The sequence below is a fragment of the Danio aesculapii genome, chromosome 13, assembly GCF_903798145.1.
Source record: "Danio aesculapii chromosome 13, fDanAes4.1, whole genome shotgun sequence".
Taxonomy (NCBI): domain Eukaryota; kingdom Metazoa; phylum Chordata; class Actinopteri; order Cypriniformes; family Danionidae; genus Danio; species Danio aesculapii.
This window is the reverse complement of record NC_079447.1, coordinates 32,655,996-32,668,076: the sequence shown is the minus strand read 5'-3', so window position 1 is coordinate 32,668,076 and position 12,081 is coordinate 32,655,996. Positions and strand designations below refer to the sequence as shown.

General features: G+C 38.0%; 2 protein-coding genes across 2 annotated transcripts in view; one reads left to right on the top strand and one right to left on the bottom strand.

The window, feature by feature from the left end:
- The window catches only part of LOC130239944 (serologically defined colon cancer antigen 8 homolog), a 130,114-nt gene that overhangs the window by 8,578 nt on the left and 109,455 nt on the right, over positions 1-12,081 (bottom strand).
- Positions 1-12,081, top strand: part of akt3a (v-akt murine thymoma viral oncogene homolog 3a) — a 199,854-nt gene that overhangs the window by 176,241 nt on the left and 11,532 nt on the right. The window contains exons 11-13 of the mRNA XM_056471330.1: positions 691-819; positions 8,931-9,145; positions 9,278-9,365. Coding sequence (XP_056327305.1) covers positions 691-819; positions 8,931-9,145; positions 9,278-9,365 — 432 coding nt within the window. The remainder of the gene's footprint in view (positions 1-690; positions 820-8,930; positions 9,146-9,277; positions 9,366-12,081) is intronic.

The following is a 12,081-nucleotide window of genomic DNA, read 5'->3' as shown; positions in this document are numbered from 1 at the left end:
TTAAATAGAACGACCTCTACGGCCATTCTAGTTGTTATAAACTTCTGGTAGTTCTGGTGTTAAAAAGTCATACAAGTTAATAATCTTGACATTTTTAGCGTCTTTCTTTTCTCTTTTTTTCTAAACTTTAATATATTTGATCAGGACAGCCAGAGGGGTTATGAGGACTGGGTATTTTATTGTGAACTCAAACTTTTATGGCGCATATGCAGTTGGTATTAAGATGTATTTATTGATCCAGACACAAGTAGATAATGCTAAATACTGACATAAACAGGGCCTAACATGTTTCGAGCTCATCCACTTCAAACCATTTCCATGTTGGAAACATATTAGATCTGATAGCTTCAAAGTGTAAACACTAATGCGGTTGAATGTGTTCAGGCAGAAAAGACCACCTACTCTCTGCCTACTAATCTAACATTTGATTGTTTTGGGACGTGTAGTGAGAAGAGGGTATTCCTGCAAACACAAAGTCATCTGAACATTTGCACATTTAATATTTTTAATAAAATCCGCAGATTTAATATTAGGTGGAAACAGGGTCAGTAAGGCTATGAAGCACTGATGGTGTTCATTTGAAACGGCAAGGAAAAGGAACCATTTGAAGCCAGTTTGAAGAGAGTTTTTGTGTTGATAACAATGGCAGTTTTGCTTTGACTAACTTTCTCTCTCTTCTTTTCTGCTCAGCTGGAGAATTTGATGCTTGATAAAGATGGTCACATCAAAATTACAGACTTTGGCCTCTGCAAAGAAGGAATCACTGATGCTGCTACCATGAAGACCTTCTGTGGGACGCCAGAGTATCTGGCACCGGAGGTAAAAGAAACCCCCGATGATTAACCAAACCTGCAACTATCGCAGAAACTGCCAGTATTAATCAGTGGAGCATATGCAGAGACCATGAACATGCTCAACAATTTCTCAGTGGCAAATTTAGAATTTTGGATAATATCACGAGAGTCTAGTTATGGCCTGAATGACTGAAGAGTCTTATTTAAGCTTTTGCCGTCTTCGCATAGAGTGCCTTGTGTGCAACTTTGATGTAATATTTTAATCAGCAAATGTACAGCAAACACTGCAAGTGTACAATCTGGCAGCATCAGTAGTAATCAGGCATTTAAACTGCAGTGGCATTGAATTAAAAGAATTAGTAATGACCAGGAACTCTGAACTGTATTTCAATAGACTGTTCAGGCACTGGGAGCTTCTGATAATCTTGATTATTTGGGAAGCCTCTGTAAAATATATTATTATGTGAATATATTTCTCTTGGAGGGCCAGTGTCCTGCATGTTTAGCTTTAGCTTTCTTCAACACACCTGCCTGGAAGTTTTTAGTATAGCTCGAAAGAGCTTGATTAGCTGGTTTAGTTGTGTTTATTTGGGGTTGGAACTAAAATATGCAGGACACCGGCCCTCCTGGATTGAGTTTTGGCATCCCTGACTTAATGCATTCATAATACCGCCAGTTGTGTGTTCCTAATAGTAATTGCAACCACTGTTTAGTTCTGCTATATTTACCTTTTATTGTTTTTTGAAAAGCAGAACTGGTTTAAAACGCTTGGTGAGGGCATTTGTGTTTCACCACTTGTTATGAATGTTAATAAGAAGCAAGCAGATAATTATTATAGATAATTTTTTGTACAAATTTAAAGATGGTTCTGATATGAAGTATTACAAAGCAATGAATGAATTATTAATTATTATAATGAATAAATACAAAATAATAATTTTATATGATGATTTGGTGCTCAAGAAAAACTATTAAAAACTGTTGTGCGTGTAACCCACCAGTCCTACTGCACCCACCCCGGTCTGAGCTGGGATTGAACCGACGATTCTTTCTATGGGAGTCGGTTGCACTTTAACAAGGAGCCTAAAGACCATGGCCTCTAGCGTTAGTTGCTAGAGCATCTTCAGAGGTCAGAGGAGTGAGGTTTATATGCATAGCACTTCACTAACTGGCCTCCGTTACACTCACCCCCCTAAACCTCACTTCCATCCCGGACGAACCCCCATGTGTAACCCACCGGTCCTATTGCACCCACCCCGGTCTGAGCTGGGATTGAACCGGTGATTCTTAGTATGAGAGTCGGTTGCTCTAACAAAGAGGATAAGATAACCTTTAGAGGTCAGAGGAGTGAGGTTTACCTGCACTTCGCTAACTGGCCTCTGTTACATACAGCTTATTAATTTATTCATTTTCCTTCGGCTTAGTCCCTTTATTCATCAGAGGTCGTCACAGCGGAATGAACCGCCAACTTATCCAGCACATGTTGTACACAGCAGATGCCCTTCTAGCTGCAACCCAGTACTGGTAAACATCCATACACCCTCATTCACACACACACACACACTTATACACTACGGCTAATTTAGCTTATTCAATTCACCTATACCACATGTCTTCGGACTGTGGGGGAAACTGGAGCACCCGGAGGAAACCCATGTGAACATGGGGAGAACATGCAGACTCCACACAGAAATGCCAAGGCTCGAACCAACGATTATACATATATTTACTATTTTTAAGATCAATATTATTAGCCCCCTTGAGAAATTATTATTTTCAGATTGACTACAGAACAAACCACTGTTGTCCAATTTGCTTAGTATCCTAAAAAAGCCTTTCAATTGCACTTTAAGCAGAATACTAGAATCTTGAAACATCTCTAATAAAATATTATGTGTACTGTCATCATGGCAAAGACAAAAGAAAGTAGTCATTAGAAACTATTTATTAAATTTATTATGTTAAATATGTTCTCTTGTCTCTGTTAAACATCACTTGGGAAATGTTTTTCAAAGAGTTACAGATTTACTGGAGAGTTATTCATTTTGACTTCAACTGAATAGATCATTTTACTAACCAATCATATCCCTTTTCTTTCTTAAAAATACTTTAGACTTGTACTTAAATGATTATATATTATTGTAGTACAATTTGTGTTGAATACAGTGTCAGACTTTAAAACTGAAAACTTCTTCAGTGTCTCAAAGCCCCTGCAGACCCCAGAGGGTTATTGCATCAATTTCGATCTTTCCATTAAACAATAATCATAGATTTTAAAAACATTAAGAATTAAATCTTGCCAACCCCAAACATTTGAAAATTTGATAAAAAATGTAATATGAATATACTTTTAATCAAAACACAGTGTTTATAAGCTTCCATGGTGTTAGATAATGTTTATCAACAGTATGAATACACACTTCACACAGATCGTGTCTTTTAAATAGCAAAAATAAGTATGGCTTTAATTTCCTTTGAGCAGTAGTTTGCTGTTGAACCTTCTGTCTAAGCAGAGGTGCACACGGCGCCCAGATTGCAGTGGCTAAATCCATATTTATAGACAGAAGGGGGGAGCGGGCAGGGGGCGGCAGCGGGAGTGAAGGGGGGATATAGATTCCACTCGAAAAAGTACGGAAGACAATTTGGCGCAACATTTTGTTTTGCTCAGCCTGGCCGCTGTGCCAGGAGATGATTTGAGTGTTGGTTATTTTTCACAAGAGTATGTGATTGCACAAAAAAGTACATGCTAAACAGAGGCAGATGGTGGCAGATGGGGAAGGTTGGAAGAAGGTGGCTGGGAAACCTGGAAATCTATACTGCCGTACTGGTGTAAAAATAACAGAGCACTGCCTGAGCCAAGTTCTGGAGATGCAAAGTAGAGGGGGATTAGAGAGAGAGAGAGAGAGAAGAAAGAGAGAGAGAGAGAGTGAGAGAGTGTGAAAGATATTTCGAGGGAAAAAAATATTTTCTTTTAGGGTTACAGAAGTGAAATTGGAATAGTTTCGCTTAAATTTGGCCCTCACCAAATGTTTTAAGTGCTAATGAGAGCGAATGAAGATACATTTACAGAAATACTTCTCTAATAACGGTTCGCTTTCACAAGCTGTATGTCATCTGTCATTGAGTTCTCATCTGTCACATCTTTAGCATTTCGCAATTGCGGCGTTTCTACAGCGCGTTTGCACCCAGTAAAACACACTATCGCTGCTTTCCAGCTGTTATTAAGAGCGCATTAGCAGGATGTGTGTTTGTGAGGATGTGCAGGTAAAGCTTGTGTTGGTCTTCTGGAAGGAGGTGTACAGCAGCAGGTGAGCGCTCATAGAGTGTGTTTACACTATGTGCGCATATATTTGTATGCACTTTGAACATTCCCGTGTGTGTGTGTGTGCGCAAGCGTCCTCGTGTAGCCTGGCCAAAGTGGGATAAGCTCATGGAGGCTGTCTGTTCCACTGCCCTGCTGGGGAACTGGGCTGGTGGAGCCACAGGCTCTCTGTCCCATCCCTCCCCGGCCAGCCTTGCCAAGGGCCCAGTCCTGGGAGCAGCAGCCCTGCCACATGGCTGTCCGAGCAGGGGCCTGTTCCTCCCCTGCGGCCGCTCCTCCTCGCCTGTGGCTCTGGAACAGGGAGACCCCAACTGGCTCTGTGTGCATTAATCGCATCCCCGCCTGCAGCCGAGCTGCTCACGTACAGTCCCAGGACAAACAGCACAATCCGGCCATACGTGCCTCAAACACACACACACACACACACACGAATGGTGGCCTCATCCTCGCTTACACTCCTGTTTGTTTCCAGAACACACGCTTCTCTCTTGTGCTCACAGACATGCTCAAACACACCCATTCTGTCAGACTAATTCAAACTTCAAACTCTGATTAAATCGGTGTAAATCATGTAAACTTTGATAAATGAAGAAGCTGCAATAGAAGTATGATGAAAGATACTCAATATCAGTTGATAATACAAATAATTATTCATTGTGATTGACCTTAGGGCTCTTAGGTGCTTTGGGGCTCTGGAGAAGTGTTTGCATGACCTGACATTCATGATTTTTTTCAGTGTCTTATAATATTAAATTCTGATGACTCTATTTAGCACAAATTGTGACACAATAATATGACAGAAAAAATAAAATAGAGATATGTGTGGTCACAAAAAAAATCACTTTTTAAAGTCATTGAACTACGGTTATAAAACTAGTATTAAATATGTATTTCTCCAGCTTTTGCTAACTAATTCACCATGGTTCATTTGAGTTTACCACAAAATAATGTGAAAATCATCACGTTTACTCATTCATTTTAGACAACAGGTGGCCTTAACTCATATGTCCTGAAATTAATCATTTGTTATAATGTACTTCTTGTGTAAATATGTTTTTACATTGTACTTATGATTGATTAAATACATGCATGTAATTACAGCTGTAAATAATTTCTGTAATTACACCGTTGACCATACCTTAACCCACTCGTAAACCTGTCTAAAACCCATAGACCAAACCTGTCCCAAACCCTACCCGTATCCCTCCTCAAGAGCACCAGAAGTGTTCTGCAATACATTAAAAACACAGTAACTACATTGTATTTTTAGGATGTACATAGTAGTTAAGGCCGCCTAATATAAAGAGTGACCAAACAATATATAGTTTACATTTATTACAATAAGACACTTATTCTATTAGAAGTCAGTGGTTATTCAACTCCAATTAACCATTTCACATCACATAATCTACAGTACTACAGCTCATTTACTCTGCCATGTGACATGCAGTACTGTTGAAATGACTGTGGTGATGATATAATAGTACATCAAGTTGCCTAATAATAAACATTAAACTGCAAAATATAAAAATCAGATACAAACTGTGCATAATTTAGGCCATTATTTTATATACGTTTCCTATTGTTGTTTGAGCTCTTTACCATCAGATTGCTGTTATTTCTAGTAAATCTAATACACAGATTATTTTCTGAATATTTCTGACTAGCTTTGATCTGTTGAATGTGAAGTACTGTCAAAATCACAGTGCACAATATACCATCATCACATGTCTGTGTGATGAATTCATATACACTAATCTGACTGTATGGAGGTTTTAGCGCTGCGTTCACACATGGACCTCCACATTGTGTTTCCTAATCAGAGCGAGTAATGAATGCTGCTGTTGACTCATGCAGGTCTGCCTGTTTTAAAGATCAGAGAGGAGACATCATTATAACACCACTCTCAGCATATGCTTAACTGGCTCGCTGCCAGACAGCCCTGTCATTAGTCAGACGTATTAATCATTACTCTTCTCTCCATCGCGCACTTTCTCCAGCCGCCTCGTTTTCTCCACCTAGACTCGAAGAGCTACCGGTAAGGTGTGTATGGGGGTCCTCAGTAATTGGGGCCCGGGATGCTTGCCCAAATAGCGCAGCTTTGATCCAGCGATTTCAGGCTTTTAGGAATGTGTTTCCAGGTTCCAACTGTATCCTGTGCTGGACCTCTGACCCGATACGGCGGTGCAGAATGAACGTTTAGTTGCTTTTATCGGTGAATCGCTGATTGGCCCGAGAGTTGGCTCACACTGGCATGGGTTTAGTGATGAGAAGCACTACTATATAAGAGTGTGTGTGTGTGTGAAGTGCTGCCATTATCAGCTACTGATATTCATACATTAGCATGGATCTTCATAACTGCCATTCATTTAGAAACTCTCAGCTGTAATGACTCTTACGCAGATGAAGTTGATTCAGTGTTGTACATGGGCAACTTATTTTCTACAGTTGCTGTGCTCAAAATGTGCTGAGATAAAATGTATACAGAAATAATAATACAATAGTTGTAATACAGGATTTAGAAGTGAACAGAGAATGCCTTTTAGACTTCAATTACATATCAAATAGTATTGAGAACTGAATTGAAATCAAAACGAACTTGACTGAATTTTTAAACTTGAAGAAAGACATTGTTTATCAGCTTTATGAAGGGATAGTTGGATATAGATGGATGATTCTGGAAGTGTGGTTACTTTTTGTGTCTCTTACATTAAATAAAATATTACTTAAACCTGGTGTAGTTTTATAATCAAATTTCGGGAGGATCATGTGCTTATGATTGACCACGGCTGGTCTCGCATCATCAATCACTACCCAACCAATCAGATGCATTCAAATGCATGACAAAAGCTGCGGTCACACCAGAGTTTGTGTGTGCGAAATTCTGTCGTACGGCGCTGCGAAAAGGGGCGGGATTAAACAAGATAATTAGACATTTAAAAAAGCCAGCGATTGCTCCATATTTTAAATTACTGTGCAGAGAGGTCCTGTTTTGATCCTCGATTGGTCTCACGCAGTCAAGTGATGCGATTTCGCAGGTCAGAGTCCACAAAGCTTGAACTTTGCAATGCAGCGACATGCGAAACTTGACGCATGACCTTGTGTTTCCGGTCTGACGTATTCGCGTGCGTATAAATGGAAGTCTATGGGAGGAAAAGCCCAGTGTGACTGCAGCTAAAACCTCCTTCCTAATCCAATACTAGGGGAGTCCTCGAAGCCTACCTGAGCCGTCTAAATGGAGGGAGCCCCGGGCTTGTGGATCTTCAGAGCTCAGGCTTCTCTCCCGGGACAGCATGCCAAATACACTTTTATTTAATCAGGCATCAGCTAGGTGTGAACTCTTGAATTATTTTTCAAAAACAAAACCTTAATAAGCAGATTTGAATAAAAAGCACAATTATATCAACTTATTTCAACTTATTATCAAAAATTGTTACTTAAAGAATCATAATATACCAATCTTTGATGACTACCTCCTGAATCATACGTTCAGCTTTGGTTATCATGGATTAATTAGTTCTAATTTTCATCTTTTTGTGTCTACTAAGTTCCTCTGCGTGAAATATCTATTTTCTTTTATTATTTGTATTTTCAGTAATGAAAATATGTTGCGTCTGGTGCTACAGTGCGTTCTGGTCAACTTTGTTACATCGGTTCTAAAAAGGCACAACATAATCTGTGAAGCGCTGATAGAAAAAGTATGTGACTTTCTCCAATTGACGTCAATTCCTCTGGTGGGTAACTATGGATGCACTAAGACATGTCTGTCATTAATATAGTACAAAATGTTTAGCTTAGACCAATAGTAGATTAATTACGTCAACTCTATTATTGGTTTCACATTCACTTTTTCAAAACTGTGATATGATGAAAAGACTTAATAGTGTTTTAAACATGCCATGTGGTACCTTTGAGGTTAATCTTGAGCTAAAGCACAAAAAGGTGAAAAATGTCAAAGTACGTTGTAGTAAAGGAACCAAATGTTGCCTACCACATTCAAGCATTTTGCACGATTTGACGTCAATAAAGGACGTTAATTTTAGGTTCATGCAGTTTACTCTTACTCTAGGCCTTTAAATTAATTTTCGTGTCATTAAAATCACTGAGGTCTATTCAATTCATAGACTCATTAATTACAATAGAGCCAGTTTTAAGTTTAAATTCACCTTTCTGTTACTGATGTTCATAGTTTCGCGAGCTTTTTGATTAGTGATTTTGATTGTTCAGAGATTAAGTGTTAAAGTACAAATAAAATCAAAACTAACCATATGATTTTGTTAGCTCACGTTGCTAGTTTAGTGGTGAAAAAATCACCTGTGCAGGTCATTAAGAAAAAAAACTGTTTGCCTTTGTAATCTATAATTAAAATCTAAAAAATGCACTTCCCGTTTTTTTTTTTTAGTAAAATTTTCTGATATTGTATGTCTTAGGTATTGGGCGTGGCTAGCATATTTAACCATTCTGATCCAATTGTCAGTTTTGACAACAAACAGAAATGGTGAGCAGGACGTGTCTGTTAGGTTGTAATTACTCTCCTCGAACCCTTTTCCCCAATCTGAATGAAATGCCTACTTTATTGCATCAAATCACCTCACAGTAGAAAAAAAACAAGCCACACCCACTGTTTGCTTATTTAATATTCTGTTTCTCTAGGAACTGCCTCGCAATAACAAAAAAAACGGTGCAGCTTCTGGTTCATGGGGACTTTAAACTGGTTAATCACATTTAATAATGATGCTTCCTTTATGTCCAGGTACATGCTGTGGGCTCTGATCAAGAGATTTCTGATCATGGCTGATTGTGTGTGTCTTCAGGTGCTGGAAGACAATGATTACGGCCGTGCGGTGGACTGGTGGGGTCTCGGGGTGGTTATGTATGAGATGATGTGTGGTCGACTGCCTTTCTACAATCAGGACCATGAGAAGCTGTTTGAGCTTATCCTGATGGAGGACATCAAGTTCCCCAGGACGCTCTCCGCTGATGCCAAGTCCCTGCTGTCCGGCCTGCTCATCAAAGATCCCAACAAGAGGTACAATCCCAGAAATATTCCTCACAATATAGATCAGTGTGACTTTTTACTTTCTGTATTTGACTTATTTAAACAGGAAATGGTCATCAGTTGTCATACAACTACAGTAAATCCTTTTGTTTTTCCGATCAGACTTGGTGGAGGTCCGGATGATGCTAAGGAAATTATGCGGCATAGTTTCTTTACTGGAATTGACTGGCAGGATGTCTATGATAAAAAGGTAATTGAGCATCTATGCTGTCGTGTCTTCTTCATTATAAATGAAGATACACTCTGTAGCTATGTCTCATTTCAGAGAGGTGAGTCCTTCCAAGTCCACACAAGCCAAACCGAGCATTTTAAAATAAGATGATCTAGCCTAGAGGACAGATCTCGTCACATAGCAGCCGTAACATCTGCCGTTAATAAGCTGTAATAACATTTGTAATGACTTTTTTTTTCAAAGTGATTTTAAAACTTATTTTAAGCAGTCTGAAGCCAAAGCAAGGTTTACAGTAGCTGTAAATATAATTCCTTTCATTCATATATGTACACGTAAAAATGTAAACGCTCTATATAATCACTGGTTAGTAAGACATGCCATACTCTTTTTGTTTTTTTAACATGTTTTTTTAACATCTACTTGCCATACAGTTTTATACACATATACACTTATTTAACAACACACTTTACATGCCAATTTGCACATAACAGCTGCACATATAACGTTGTATATAGTAATAAACATGTACATACACTTGTCAATCTGTATATTTGCACTCACTACTTACTTCTATTTTTTAAAATATATTTATTATCTGTTTTTTGTCCTGTCTCTGTAATCCTGTTGCACTGTAGAAGCTTTGTCACGAAAACAAATTCCTCGTATGTGTGAACATACCTGGCAATAAAGCTCTTTCTGATTCTGATTCTGATGTGTTTAGATATCCAAGTAAAATCATACATATAAATACAAAAGTCATACATTTAATCCAGAGTTTTCTTTTAAAAACTTCCTGCCGATATCAGCACACAATGAATTATCTCGGGATGTTCAAGGCCGCATATGATCCGCCAGTTGTATCCTTCATTACCTGTTAAACAAAGGACGCATTTTGAGGCTGCATTTAAAGGAGCCTTCGAATTTGTTTGAAATAAGATGACGCAGCGCCCTTCAAATCCTTTGGATGATGCAGCCTCTGAAATGAGACACATCTTGTATTTTAGGTCTATTTCTGAGATTTTTGTTATATATAAAAAACAATTATGATGTTTTATTGTTGTGACCCCACAGAAAAACACAATTCTGAGAAAAAACATTAGAATTAAAAAAAACTCAAGATGAGAGATGATGAAAGATCTGGTTTTGATGCTAAAATAGATTTAAACAATATCAGAAATGATTTTATTGACTTAAACAGTATATTATATTAATTTTCTATGTTTTCATAGACTCTGGGGAAAATAAAATGTCAAAATATTGATAAATTAATATTCCATCATCATTCACTCTAACACGTTTATGTAAAAATGAAATGACACACTTAATCTGATCTTATTTTAAAGGATTAAAAACCTCTCACTGACAGTTGGCTTAAACCTAATTTGAGTGACAAAGTATTAAAATATCAATTAAAAATGCCATAATGAAAATCTGTAAATACCTAAGGTTAGCTGAATTAAGAGTTCAGTACATGGGAAGACATACTGTGAGCTTCAAACACTATTCAGTTTTATGAATGTCCCGGTGAAAAACAGCCCAATCGAAACAAAACACTGACGATCCACAGAAGATCATTAATATTTGGCCAAAAATGTTTCTAGTGAAGTTACAACTATAACTCCCCCACCCCTTATTTTTACGTTGATATTATACTATATAAGTGGGTCTAGAATGTCAGTTACTGAACAATTACGTTCATTTGTTAAAATATTTTTTGACTAAAGTATGATTATTTTGCACGTGTGTATTTCAGAGCACATCACTCTGTGTGTGTGAGCTGCAGGCATTGACACTGACAGCTTATTAATATTCATGACCATTCCAAATATGGTATAAACATAGCCTTTTATTCCAGGCGTATTTCTTGTGGTAATAAAGGAGTATATAAAATCAGTTCTGGGGATTTATTTTTTCACTTCTCTAAGCCACATACCTACTACACTACCTGACAAAAGTCTTGTTGTTGATCCCAGTTGTAAGAGCAACAAATAATATCTTGACTTCTAGTTGATCATTTGGATTTTCCGATGAATCATCTGTTGAATGCATCCCAGTCATCACAAATACTGCAGAAGACCTGTTGGAACCCACATGGATCCAAGATTCTCACAGAAATCAGTCAAGTTTGGTGAAGTAAAAATCATGGTTTGGGGTTACATTCAGTATGGGGGCGTGCAAGTGATCTGCAGAGTGGATGGCAGCATTAACAGCCTGAGGTATTAATAGTGCTGCCCATTGCAAATTTGTCAGCATGATAGCGCTTATACTTCTCAAAGCAAAGTAGGTCAAGGTGCTCCAAGATTGGCCAGCCCAGTCACCAGGCATGAACATTATTTAGCATGTCTGAGGTAAGATGAAGTAGGAGGCATTGAAAATGAATCCAAAGAATCTTGATGAACTCTGGGAGTCCTGCAAGAACGCTTTCTTTGCCATTCCAGATGACTTTATTCATTTGACTAAGTTATTTGAGTCATTGCAGAGATGTATGTATGCAGTCCTCCAAGCTCATGGGAGTCATACACAATATTAATTCTTTTTCCACTGCACCATGACTTTATATTCTATACTGGACATTATTTCTGTTAAGTGACAATACTTTTGTCTAAGCAAACTCAGACCTTACTGTCCTAATTAAATTATTTAATTATTTGTTCTTCCTAAAATTTGGGTAGGCGACAAGACTTTTGTCAGATAGTGTATGTATTTATCAGAAAACAATTTAACATATTGAATT